General features: G+C 47.2%; 1 protein-coding gene across 1 annotated transcript; it reads left to right on the forward strand.

Moving 5' to 3' along the window:
- Window positions 1–4,261: 4,261 nt before the first annotated feature.
- On the forward strand, window positions 4,262–13,786 carry tkta (transketolase a; the record flags this gene model as incomplete). Its single annotated transcript, XM_084463859.1, has 14 exons — window positions 4,262–4,368; window positions 5,842–5,959; window positions 6,232–6,345; window positions 6,583–6,680; window positions 7,664–7,855; window positions 8,054–8,172; window positions 8,805–9,001; window positions 9,422–9,586; window positions 10,594–10,750; window positions 11,208–11,338; window positions 11,448–11,531; window positions 11,647–11,740; window positions 11,899–12,021; window positions 12,749–13,786. 14 exons carry the CDS (start codon window positions 4,262–4,264, stop codon window positions 12,934–12,936), a joined length of 1,887 nt encoding a protein of 628 aa, XP_084319985.1. The 3' UTR covers window positions 12,937–13,786.
- Between the last annotated feature and the right edge of the window lie 312 nt (window positions 13,787–14,098).

Below are 14,098 nucleotides of genomic sequence, written 5' to 3' on the forward strand. Positions count from 1 at the left end.
TCATGAAAATGCTAAAAGACTCTTTTTCCATTCGGGAGCTTGTCCTGATTCAATCTATAATTTAGTATCCGCTTTGAATGTTGCCCGAATGTGTGTGTTGGGTAAGAAATAACCCAAACTGATGCAGATGTGTGCATATTGTGCGCATGTGTCATGTTGTTCACTTGGGCATATCTAATGTAGCCTTTATAACGTGCCCGCCTTGTGGATGTGTCTCCAGTTAGCATCATTTAACAAACGTCAGTCAGCACATTTTAGCCATCGCTAAAATGTGGTACGGTGTGAAAGTGGATAGCCCTGTGTCCAAACGGATGCCTTATTCAAACACGCACCATCTAATCTGGCCCCTCTTACTGTACGGCTTTGTGTTTTTGACTCCATAATCAGGTGTTTGGCATTTCTATGAGGCTGAACATGACATGTTAGTGAGCTTGTCACTGCGTCTATGTGTGTGTGTGTGTGTGTGTGTGTGTGTGTGTGTGTGTATGCCATTGTATTTCTGTATTGGAGAGAAGAGAGGAAGCAAGAAGGAATAGAGAGTGAGAGGAACCAAGTGAAAGGACGAGAGGAGAGCGAGAGAAGAATATGAGAGAGAGAGAGGGGGGGGAGTGAGGAAGAGAACGCCATAGAGAGCGAGGGATGGAGAATGAGGAGAGCAAGAGAGAGTGAGATAGATAGTGTGTGTGTGTGTGTGTGTGTGTGTTGGTGGAGCTGCTTGAAGGAGAGCAGTAGTGATGTAGCCTGAAAGCCCTGCGGCGCAGCTGTTCTCCAAGTACATCGTCAACTTCACCGCTGAGCCCACTGTCTCACAGTGGATCTCTATATCCCTCGCCCTCTCTCTCTCTCTACCACTCTGACTGTGTTATCGCTTGAAAAACAACCCCTTTGTCCAACTCCCACCATTTTACACCATCTGCTGTCTTAGTCCTCGCCTTAGTCCAGCCCTGTCCGTCATGTTCTCCTCTCTAATGTCATTGTCTCCCATTTTGTTTTCTCCTCTCAAGGTCTTCCCTCGGCCTCAAACCACACACACCTGCCCGTCAAGGAGGATCAACACCGTTAATGCCAAGGCGATCAAGTGAACATCGGCCGATGATGGCTGTGTTGAACGGTCAGTCATTGATCTACTGCTGCTGTTGTCATGCATTGTCAAGGGGGCGGGACGTTGGGTGACGGACAGCCCTTGGATTGAAGGGTAAGTGCTGTGACCGCCGAGCGGTTTAAGGCAATGGAGTGATTAGAGCAGGAAGAGGCCCCGGCCTCAAGGAGTAACTGGCATTAAAGCAATGGAACACGCTGTGTGTGTGTGTGTGTGTGTGTGTGTGTGTGCGTGTGTGTGTTTTTTAGCGTGCGTGCAGGGTGCATGTGTGTGTTCATTTTTCATCGCTGTCTGGTTTGCATGCTTTGGCAAGAGAGTATATTTTTTCTTCCGTTACCGCTCGTGCATGTCAGGTGTGTGACTGGTGCTTGATCAGAAAACAGACTCGTATATCTCACCCAACCGCCGTCGTTTAGACGGGGGAAAATATGCACGTACACGTGCCCCGCGTTATATTAAGGCAAATGTTTTAAAAGCGGTCGCATCGCTCCTCTTTTTTTTTCCAACGGAGGGAATAAAAATAGAAATGTTCGTGCACTCTGAACATACATTCCCTCCAGGAAGTGTGCCGCTGTGGAGCCTTAAGATTGGTTGCGCCGCGTCATGTGGCGTTCTCTTCGCAGGCGTCCATTGGCTGGCACCTGTGGGGGCTCTTTGAGGAAGAGCCTTTCTGACGGGACTCAGGGGCCCAGAGGAGCTGCATGGGAAGCGGGGAGAAGGACAGCGTCGGTGGGAACGGGAGAGGGAGAGCAGGGGGGGGGGGGAGGGAGGGAGGGAGGGAGGGAGGGAGAGAGGGCGAGAGAGAGAGAGAGAGAGAGAGAGGGGGAGGGAGAGCAGTGTGGCATCACTGGAGCTGGAAGGTTAAAGGTGCTGGGGTCTGATGACTTCACAGGCACGGCACAGAAGAGGAACACAGGGAGATGATGTGTAGCAGCAGCAGGATGATGCATAGCAGCCCTGGGAAGCATGTCACGTGGGGGGAGCTCATCACTGAGGAGAGGTCAGCCTTTGGTGAATCCATGATTTTTAGGTCTTGGTTGTGTTAGGGCAGTTGAGATTGAAGAAGTCACAAATTTTAGGTTTATTGGAGTCGTTAATAAACGGAACATGAATCAGAATGTGATCGATTCGAGTCCATGCTCGACCCCGACTGTGGCTTCAAGGGAATGGATTTTACTTTACTGAAGAATCCTATGAAGAATATGCAGAACGCATACATACACACACACACACACATACACATACACATGCACATACACACGGGCACACACAAAGACACACACACACACACACACACACACACACACACGCATGCACTTGTGCACACACACACACACACACACACACACTGCCTAATATTTGCAAATGATCACATCATTAAAGAATGGGAACAGCTTTCCTGTTTATTAATCTATTTTAATATTAGTATTGAATAAATATAAAAATATGACAAGCATTTACATTGCGCATTAATTGAGTGACAGTGTCCTCTAGTGTACAATGTGTGATAATACAACTCGTGGGGACAGAAAGCACATGAAAAAATTGAGTGATGTAATAATTGAACTATTCATTGCACATCAGTTATTTTGGCTATTGATGATTTAATTTCCATATTTTATAAAATTGTATTCAGAGCAATAATAATTACTACTCATTACAAGATATGCAATCTTTTTGTAATGCAATCAAACATTGCATTACATTTATAGATTTGATAGATAGCATATCTCCCCTGCATTCACACTTCCTGATTTTTGTTCAACTTAACATATTCGCAAATACTAATGAAATAAACACACCAGGTAGTTTCCTTCAATCATATTTAAAAATTTGAATTTCGTCGTTGTCTCAAATTAACTAATGGATAGATACACTGTAAATGTTAGTATATGCAGAAAGATAACTATATTGATTGATTGTTGAAAAAAGGCACATGCACGTTCATTGTTATCCTCTGGGTGGCAGGCTAGTCTTCAACCTATGTTTTTCTACATCGCTGCACATGCATGCAGCTCTCATTGCACATGCATGCACCTCTCACTGCACACGCTAGTAGGCTGTAATATCACCACAAAGCACTATTCTTCAATCTTCAAATTCTACATCACCAGAGGTATACAACAAAACAACCGAATGAAAACTTCTATTGCATTTATTGATGGTAGTCTGTGTATATTTTTTGTAGGATTGAGTGATATCTTGAAATATCACTCAATCCTACAAAAAATATACAAAGACTACCACCCTACCATACTATGGTCATAGCCATTGACCGTACATTTTGTCACAACACAAGAACAGTTCGAAGAGGAGTAGTACTAGATCCATAACTCTAATATAAGATGTTTACGTCAGGGTTTGAAGGGAAACTTTGAGTTGAACCTAAGTTGAACACTTGAACACACTTTGAATCACGAAGATCACATTCCTGCCTTTTTACTCTTTGTTTTGTCACATCGACTCACATAACATCCCCAAACTATAATCCAAACAGACGGCGACGCTGATTCAACCAGGAGTATGTGGGTGGGGGGGGGGGGATGTACAGAACAAAGAACAGCTAATCGCTCTGATCGTCTCAAGTTATGAGTTTTGACAGTAAAGCCAAATGAATTAACTGCTACTGCATGCATCAAAGATGTCTGCCGTCCTGTCGTCCGCCCATCTGCAACCCCCCCCCCCCCCTCCTCCCCCACCCCGCCCCCTTCTCCAAATGTGTCCTCACTCGTGGCCTAGGCTGGGACCCGCCCACCCCACTGCGTCCATGTCACAGAGTAACCAATGAAATGGCTGCGGTTTGACTTCAGCACAGAGACCCATCCCTCGTCACTGGGCAGCACCCTCCTGTGTGTGCGTTCATCTGTGTGAGGGTGGGGGTGGGAGGGGCGGCGTTGGATGAGGAGGACGGTGAGGGTGTGCGGGGGGGGGGGGGAGTTATTTTCGCCCGACAGGATAAATCCTGCTTCTCTCCCCTTTCTCCCTCCTTTCTCTCTTTCTCTCTCTGCTGCCACTCAACACACAAGTCCTACCCATCCCTCGCTCACTGTACTCCCACACGCACACACGCACAAACACACACACACACATACACACACACACACATTCCTAAAGTATTTGTTCCACTTTTTTGTTGCCCTGGAACTTTTTCAGTTTGCCTTCATGGAGGACTACCACAAGCCAGACCAGCAGACCGTCCAGGCTCTGAGGAACATCGCTATCCGCCTCAGGATCAACTCCATCAAGGCCACCACTGCTGCCGGCACTGGGTGAGTCCCCTTTATATCATTTACACTTTCCTCATAGACGTTCACTTCTCAGGCTTTATTATCAAGGCCACTCGCAGGTGTTCTGTACCGCAGTTCCATAAAGTGCAACGCTCCCGCTCGCCTCCGTCCTCAACGCTCTACAGACTCGCGTGCTCACACGACGCGAGACACAGCTGCGCGCAAAGAGCGTCGGGAACAGCGTGTCCCGCTTTTGTTCTCGTGCGGCGCTCGCAGGCTCACTAGACGCATCTTAAGGTGACAAAGGAATTGCTTTAGGATTTACTTTCCCCATTTTTTAAAATTGGGGAATAAAATGGGTTCTAGTATACTGTTTATGGATCGTTAAAAAATAAATCTGTGTTTGTATGACAGTCGTACATATTTTGTTAATGTTTTATTCTAACATTAAGGCTACTTTTTTTTACTTTTATGACATTAATTTCTTAATCTCTTAATTTCCTAAACAACAGCATTGTTATGATATCAATGTATCCGCCTTGTCATTTTCTTTAGAATTCTTTTTTTATTACCCTAATATTAATCATTTACTTTTATTTTCAAACATAATAAAGAAAATGATCCAAAATGATAAAAATATATATATTATATTGAATTAAATCAATGTAGAAATAATCCTTGACCTGATTCCAGTTGTCTCAATCGATAGGGACATGATCTTTTGTTAGATTTACACACGGCCTTGAGGTCTGCCTGCTCACTCTAATCCTGTAAAGCTTTTTTTTATTTTAATCATTTATGGCAGGTTACATGTCCTTAACGCTCAAATATCTTTATGGAATTTGTCTGGCTTAGAATTACTCAGAAATGCTATAACAGCACTTTTCTACAGAGAAAATAAATTCAATTTTATCAAAATGTTAACATGAAATATGGTAATGCGTTTTGAATAAGGTTTATAACATGCCTCCTGTAATAGGTAAGGCCACATCCCACATACATAGCTGTTGTGGTCTAGGCCTTTGTGGAGAACAAAGGCTTGGGGTGAAGCATGGTCTACCTAAGCATGGCTGCTAACAGACTATGAGTATTTACTCGCCAATTCATTTTATTGACTTGAAAGTTTCAAATCCAGAAATACAAACCATTAAATCCTATTTCAATAACACAATATGAATCATATTTTCAATATTACAAATCATCGTTAAACATCGCCGAGGCAAAAAGAACAAACTACAATTATTCAAAGCCGGTTTATACTTAAACACCAACAATTATAAAACGGCACGTACACTAAACTGTGTATGTGACGGCAGCATCGGTGTGAAAGCAGAGGCCTGTGCATTCCTGACTGCACGTCCCTCACAAAGCGGTAGTACACTAGTGCTACACTACACTCACTACCCTCTGACTGTACTGTGAGTGCCAGACCCCAGCGGTGCAGTGGTCCAGCGGTGGTGGTGGTGGTCGTCGTAGAGACGGTATCCATGGAGACGTGTTTTCTGTGTCCTCCAGGTACCCTACGTCATGCTGCAGCGTGGCGGAGATCATGTCGGTGCTGTTCTTCCACACCATGAAGTACCGCCCGGAAGACCCCCGCTACATCAACAACGACCGCTTCATCCTGTCCAAGGTGAGACGCAGGACCCCCCCCCCCCCCCAAGCCCCTCCATGGGCGAGGGAAGGTGTGTGGAGCATGGTAGAATGGACATTTAATTAGTCGATGTGTGTGTGTGTGTGTGTGTGTGTGTGTAAAAGGGACAATGGGCCAGAGAGAGAGAGAGAGAGAGAGAGAGAGAGAGAGAGTGCATGAGTGAAAGAAGTGAGAGCTAGAAGGGCAGACGAGAGGCAGACAAAGGAAGTGGAGAGCCTCGGACGTGTTGTTAATGTGCCGTTTGTCCCCAGGGCCATGCCGCCCCGGCCCTCTACTCCATGTGGACGGAGACCGGCTTCATCAAGGAGAGCGAGCTGCTCACCCTGTGCCAGGTGGACTCTGCTCTGGAGAGCCACCCTACTCCTGTAAGAGTAGTCCCACGTACCGTATGTCCGCCATCCCTTCCTTCACTCTTTCTTCCGGCATGCCTTGGTCCTGCACTATTCTGCTGTGTAGAATAGGATTAGATTAGAACAGTCACACATGCTTATGCCCAAGTTTAGACCCACTTTGGGAAGGATACCACTTATTTTGTCATCTGGGGGTGTGTGTGTGTGTGTGTGTGTGTGTGTGTGTGTGTGTGTGTGTGTGTGTGTGTGCAGAGGCAGCAGTTTGTGGATGTTGCCACAGGATCTTTGGGCCAGGGCCTTGGAGTGGCCTGCGGAATGGCCTACACAGCCAAGTACTTTGACAAGGCCAGGTAAGACCCACTGACACACACACAAACACACACATGCACATGCATACACCACGCAACCATGCTCACGCACACCCATGCACACGTGCACACATAATACACACACACACACACACAGACACTGACACATGCCCACAAATACACAAATACATGCCCACACTCGTGCACACAAACACAATAGGTAATTGAGGGATATTGAATATTGCATACTTAAAAAACGTGATGGTGGATACATTTCATAGTGAGCGTGAGGGTTTCCCGTCTGGGTGGGAGTGTAGCCTGGCTTCATGCTTTACGCTCCCGATTCTTCTGCTCTAATAACCACAGGCCCAGCAGCCATATCTGTGCCTGCGCAGCCATTCCACACTGATCTCGCCTCAACATCACACTCAAAATTGGTGCATTCAACCTGGTGTCCCTTTGTCCTCAGTCTATTGTCCTGGATTACCGCCATACCTTGACTTCAGATCGTTCTTTCTTCTTTCTTCAGTGTTGCCTAAACAGCCTTGCAGATAGATATATAATTGGGTAATAACATTTCTTAAAAAAAACAAAAATACTTAAAATATAAAAAATCTGTAAAATATGTAATATGTAAAACTGGTTTACTGAGTGCTTTATGACACAGAAAGGTGTGAGAAGTGGGAAGTCCATCATGGACTCTAGGGAGTTCCTCAGGTCCCAGATGCTTACCAAGTGATTCTGTCAAATGGAGAAACCTTAACTGATCGAGTGGAAAACTGTCACGGTGCATTAGTGTCAGGCCAACACACCCTTCTACTCACACGCTTCTCTCTCTCTCTTTATCCCTCTTTTACTCTCTTCTTAATATAGCTTTCCCACACACACACACACACACACACACACACACACACACACACACACACACACACACACCCAACAAGCCACGCCCCCACCCCCCCACAAACCCAACACAACACACCCACACGCCATGGCTGACCACGCCCGTGTCTTCCGTGTTTCAGCTATCATGTGTACTGCCTGTTGGGGGATGGTGAGCTGTCAGAGGGCTCGGTGTGGGAGGCCATGTCCTTCGCCTCATACTACCAGCTGGACAACCTGGTGGCTATCCTGGACATCAACCGGCTGGGCCAGAGTGAGCCGGCCCCCCTGCAACACCACCTGGACAAATACCAGAAGCGCTGCGAAGCTTTTGGGTAATGACGGGCTTTTGGGAGGGATTGGGAGACCAGTGGGGGTCTGCCAGTGTGATTCCTGACCTACATTTAAATCAGGATTAACCGTCATGCAGTCAGTGCAGTGTGTGTGGTTAAAGCAGCATCAGGCCGTTACGCAAATAAAGTCTCTATGTTGTCTGTGTGATCGTGTGTGTGTGTGTGTGTGTGTGTGTGTAGCTGGCACACCATCATCGTGGACGGCCACAGTGTGGAGGAGCTGTGCAAGGCGCTGAGCCAGGCCCGCCACCAGCCCACCGCCATCCTGGCCAAGACGGTCAAAGGCAAAGGCATTCCAGGTAACCCCCGCCCCCCCGCCCCCTGCTCCACCAGCGTACGACCTCTCCAGACCGGTGGAAAGGCAGCCTGCCACTGCTGCCTAAAGCACTTTGTGCATGGGTTTTCAATAGTGCGTTATTAATGAAATATACTATCATTATTATTATAACTCATACTACTACTACTACTACTACTGCTACTACTACTACTGCTAATCCTACTACTACTAGTTATACTGCTAATCCTACTACTACTACTATTTACATTTAGGGCCTTTAGACGCTTTTATCCAAAGCGACTTACACACTTTTAACACTTAATAATAATAATGTGCTATAATGTACAAATTTAGACATTCAGAAAGATAAAAAGATTGGAAATATCAGAAGTATCACAAACAGAGAATAAAAAAAAGCAATGCTAAGGCAGTGTAAAACTGAACATGTATGTGAAGAGTCGTGGTCCGGGTCTTGTTGTGTCTGGCTCCACCTGATGGTCTCCTGGTCTCCCTGGTCTCCTGGTCTCCCTGGTCTCCTGGTCTCCCTGGTCTCCTGGTCTCCCTGGTCTCCTGGTCTCCCTGGTCTCCTGGTCTCCCTGGTCTCCCTGGTCTCCTGGTCTCCCTGGTCTCCCTGGTCTCCCCTGGTTCTCTCAGCTGCGGAGGACAAGATGGGCTGGCACGCCAAGACGCTGACCAAGGACATGGCGGAGGTGGTGGTGAAGGAGCTGCAGAGCCGCCTGGTGAACAGCAGCAAGCGCCTGTACCCGACCCCCCCCACCGAGGACTCCCCCCCCGTCAGCCTGAGGAACGTCCGCATGCCCAGCGCCCCCAGCTACAAGGCCGGGGAGAAGGTGGCCCCATCGCACACACCGTCGACACACACGGACCAGATACAACCAAACCAACGCAACACAAGCAATGAGACGGCATATAAAGTGTATTATTTGATGTATTTGATCACTTTTAGTTTATGCATTTATAGATTAGATGGATTTATTTCGTTTTTATGATATTTACATATTATGTTTATTAGGGATCAAAATCCGTTTAAATTCCACACACAACAAATCCAATAAAAACTAGAAATAAAAAATGACAAATAATTTGCAACCCTCTATTTTATACTCAAACATGCGGACTCAAAAGTCGGTTGAATTGGTAGAATCGTCATCTAGCTCTACAAAGACAAGCATGGAGATGTCGTGCACACCCAAATCTCACGCGTGCGCTTTCCGCCGACGGGCCCCTCACTGCTCCCCGTCCCTGTGCAGGTGTCCACCCGTAAGGCCTACGGGACGGCCATCGCCAAGCTGGGCCGCTACAACGAGCGCGTGGTGGCCCTGGACGGAGACACCAACAACCTCACCTACTCGGAGATCTTCAAGAACGAGCATCCCAACCGCTTTGTCGAGTGCTACATCGCCCAGCAAAACATGGTAGGACGCCTGAAAGAGAACATATTTATACCATTTTTTTAAATTTAAATGACTGATGATTACTGGCCTACTGACATAATTGTATGACCTTTTCTGAATCAATTGACATTTTGTCGTCGGCCAACCGAAACCATGAATAAAACTAGTCAGAGAGCATTCCTTTTATGCATTGCTCATCGCTAATTGATCTATCGCCACCGCCTCCTCTCTCATTTTCTCTCTCTCGCTCTCTCTTTCTCTTGCGCTCTCTCTTTCTCTCTCACTCTGTCTCACTCCCTCTCTGGTGGGCGATCGCGTAGCTCTGACTGGTTAGAATTACCATAATGGAACTGCTGTGTTTACACTGACCGATTGAATAATACATAACATGTCCATATATAATGCACTCATGGAGCCAGACATGACCTACTTACTGAAGAAATCAACCTTTTATTTACGTTTCTTCTGACCATCGCTTCCCGCTGCTAATTTCAGAGCTGACCTTAGAGTAATTAAAAAGAGAGGCCCTTTGTTCCTCCTGCTGGTCTGGAAGAGAAGCCAGTTGGGAACTCGCTCAGACATGCGTGTGACGAGAAGTGGTTATGACAAGTCTATTGTGAAGTGAAATATTCATAAAGGCCATCCGGTGGAGCCATCTGCTGAAGTGCGTGATAAGTGAAGTGGATTTCGCAATTTAGCGACTTTTCGTATATTCAGAAGTCACCACGGTTAAGCTGAGAACAATGGATGAAGATAATATACAGATATTACATTTTTGCATCACCCACATTTCAACCTCCAGCCACGATCTGCCATGGATCGCTCTAGCCTCTGGAAGGGCAAAATAAAAGGCATTGTTCCCCCCTCAGGCACCCTGGAGCTTTAGACAAATCTAGAAAAAGAGACAGGGGGATTGTGGGACAGGAAACAGGAAATGGTGCGTTAGGGGAAGTATGTTGCTGATTCAACATATATAGGACTCCAGAGAGCCCTGGAATACGCTCAACCCCCCTCTTCTCCCCCTCCAGGTCAGTGTTGCCATGGGCTGTGCGGCCCGGGACCGTAACATTGTGTTCGCCAGCACCCTGGCCTCCTTCTTCACCCGGGCCTACGACCAGCTCCGCATGGCCGCCATCTCAGAGAGCAACATCACCCTGTGTGGCTCCCACTGCGGAGTCTCTACCGGTCCGTCTCAATAACAACTAAAGTGCCGTCCCGGACTTTCTGCCCCCACGACACCTTTTCCTCTTCCCTCACCCTTTGGCTTTTAGAGCCTCAGTAACCTCACAACCTTGTAGATACACACAGCTGATCCTCACTGAACTGCTCCCTCTGTCGGCGTGGATGTTTTCCCATCCTTTTTCCTGGTAATACCTGTGTCTTCTCCTCACCCCTCACACCCTTAGCCCTCAGCCCTTCCCTCTTTCACCTTTCCCGTCTGTCCTGGAGGCTGTCGCCATGGGAACCCTGGCGGTGAAGGTACTCTCGCATGCCACTCTGTCTGTCGATCCTACCTACCCTGTTTGACACACTGTGCATGACTAATCCTCCTAATAGTCGATGAACACAATCCATTGCAAAGTATGCTTTAGGTTTTGTATTGGTGTCCATTGTTGTAAATGTGTGTGTGTGTGTGTTTCAGGAGAGGATGGCCCATCCCAGATGGGTCTGGAGGATATGTCCATGTTCAGGGCTCTCCCCACAGCCACCGTGTTCTACCCCAGTGACGCTGTGTCCACTGAGAAGGCAGTGGAGCTGGCTGCGATCACTAAGGTACGCCAGCGGAAAAACCCCCGGACACCCACACACTTTCAGATGTCATGCACCCGTTTGTCAAGAACAATAACAATGACACGGTCAATTGTGTATCTCTGCATAAAAGGGTGTTTGCTACATCCGCACCAGCCGTCCAGAGAATCCCATCATTTACAACAGCAATGAGGACTTCCATGTTGGACAGTCCAAGGTGAGTTTTTTTTTTTTTAATCTTATGTGTGTTGTGGCACACACTTCACGCATCATAATGAATGATGGTCACGTGACTTTGATGCAACTGTGATGGTCTGTGGTGATCTCCCCAGGTGGTGTACCAGAGCAAGGACGACCAGGTCACTGTGGTGGCTGCCGGAGTCACTCTGCATGAAGCGCTGGCTGCAGCCGAACACCTGAAGAAAGGTACAGCGTGACCAACAACTACTCATTTAAACTCTGATCAACTGGATGAATTTAGCAAAGGCTGAAAATGATCAACGTCCAATTACATTCTAATCGTCCGTACAATTTTCTGTCGTCTTTTTTGCGACTTTCCCCGTTTGTACTAAATCGTCTTCCAGAGAGGATCTACGTCAGGGTGATCGACCCCTTCACCATCAAACCACTGGACTCCAAAACCATCATCGACCACACCCGCGCCACCAAGGGCCGCATCATCGCCGTGGAAGACCACTACTACGAAGGTAACGCGCCTCGGAGTACACGTCGTGAAACATTAAAGGCTTGGCACGGTGGGTGGACAACTGTTGTCCTGGCAACCGGGAGCGCGGCTGTACGGCCCCTGCAGCACTAAGGGTCTTCTCATTGGTCCAGACGGCGGCATGAGTTGTGGTGGCATGTTTGCATGGCTGCTGCATTGCTGAGCTGTGATCCGTTGGCATCCAGTCATTGGCCAGGGAGAGGTCCTCGGGCATTCGAGCCGGCATGGAGGGGGTGCTTTTAGTGCAGCATGGAGGGTCGCTGAGTGGGTAAGGGCCCGGACATGCGGAGCACTGTCAGATTTCCTTAGCTAAGCATGCGCCCGCGGGGCTCGCTGTGACCTAGATAGCGCTGGCGGCCGTGGCCAGCCCGGTGTCATGTGATATGATGGGTTGGAGCACAGGCTGCTGGACCGAGGATGCCTTGCATCTGTAACCGCTCGGATGTCTGGCAGGATATTCTTCCTACCGCTGAGGCTTATTCAGAAGGACTGACCCTAACGCAACCTGAGGGCTACACACTAGATGTATGTTACTAGAACCTATTGTTTGTAATCCGTAGGCACCGTTCTGTTCGCTGTATACCTCCCTTTGCAATTAAGATTACAAACGATGCTCAGGGTTTTGGTAAGTGAGATTCCGTAGTCCTCACCCTTTCGGTGGGTCCACTACGAAGACAGGCGTACTTCCCTTGTGTCCTCTTCCCTTACAGGGGGTCTCGGGGAGGCTGTGGCCGCAGCGGTGGTCAACGAGTCCAACTTCAACCTGCAGCGCCTGGCGGTGTCCCACACCCCCCGCAGCGGCAAGCCCCACGAGCTGCTCAAGCTCTACGGCATCGACCGCGACGCCATCGTCCTGGCGATCCGCAAGATGCTCAACAACTCTGCCAACGCCAAGTAACTCTCCCCCCACCCGACGCCATCGCCTCACACTTTCCCCCAGCCCGCCCCCCCCCACTTCAACCACACACAGCGTGTGTGTGTCTTCAGTTCACACACGAGGGTCCCCATCTCGGGGGGGCCGTGTACACCTGTGAATGCCCAAATACGTGTTAACCTAATGTAATGTGAGTTTGTGACGTACAACTTTTGACGTGAAGTTCCACGGTCCACTTTCTTTTATCCCACTTTTCTTCCACTACACACAGAGCACCGCCTGCTCCTCATATTTCTTATCCCTGTTTTTTGTCATTCATCTCCACCATTTCAGGTTCTGCTCAGCTGCAGTATTGGCTCAACATATTTACTGTACTGGATTTTAAGATTTTGATCATGCCACCTTACTGGGATCTGTTTTATAACTTTTATAATACTCTTAGGACAAGGTGGGGCATATCGTCATCCATTAGATCCTCATGCATCTAATATTAAATGACTACTGTCTCTCAGAATGAAATGGAATCGATGTTTGTAGTATTTAGTCTTGAAAATAAAAAGTCAAATGTAGACGTAGCCACACCAATCTGTCCTGCTAAACCCATATTTCAAAGCCCACAGCGCATACTTACCGGTCAACCCTTTAGTTAGCAAATATCTGCTGTCATTTCTAACACGGTTTTATTACATTTCAAATAAACAAACCATTCGACTCAGATCTGTCGTACAAACTATTCAGTTTGACACTCCAGTTATGACGTTTGTGTGGTAGTTGGTGACAAAGTCATAGGGATATGATTGTTGTATTCATCAGCTTTCTGGCACAATAACACCTTGTTTTGCTTGAGATGTTGTCTGTACCTTGCTTCCATGTAATAAAGCCTTCTACATTTGATTTTAAGAATGTCGTGATTTTACATATTTATGCTGACGAATATGTCCACATTCTCTGCAAGGACATTACCGTGCATTGCTTTCTTCATTGGTCATTGGTTTCTCATACGCAACATACGACAGGACTCATTTTGTGATGATCATCATTTGTTTCTGATGATAAATTATCAGACCCAGTAATATCTTTATGAGGCCGATTTCCTTGTAGAACTGCGATACAAATTTATTTTGAGTAGGTTATTGTTTCAGTCAGGTAAAAAATAAAGAAAAATAGAACATATATAGAAATATAA

Source organism: Micromesistius poutassou, assembly GCF_964030765.1.
Source record: "Micromesistius poutassou genome assembly, chromosome: 2".
Taxonomy (NCBI): domain Eukaryota; kingdom Metazoa; phylum Chordata; class Actinopteri; order Gadiformes; family Gadidae; genus Micromesistius; species Micromesistius poutassou.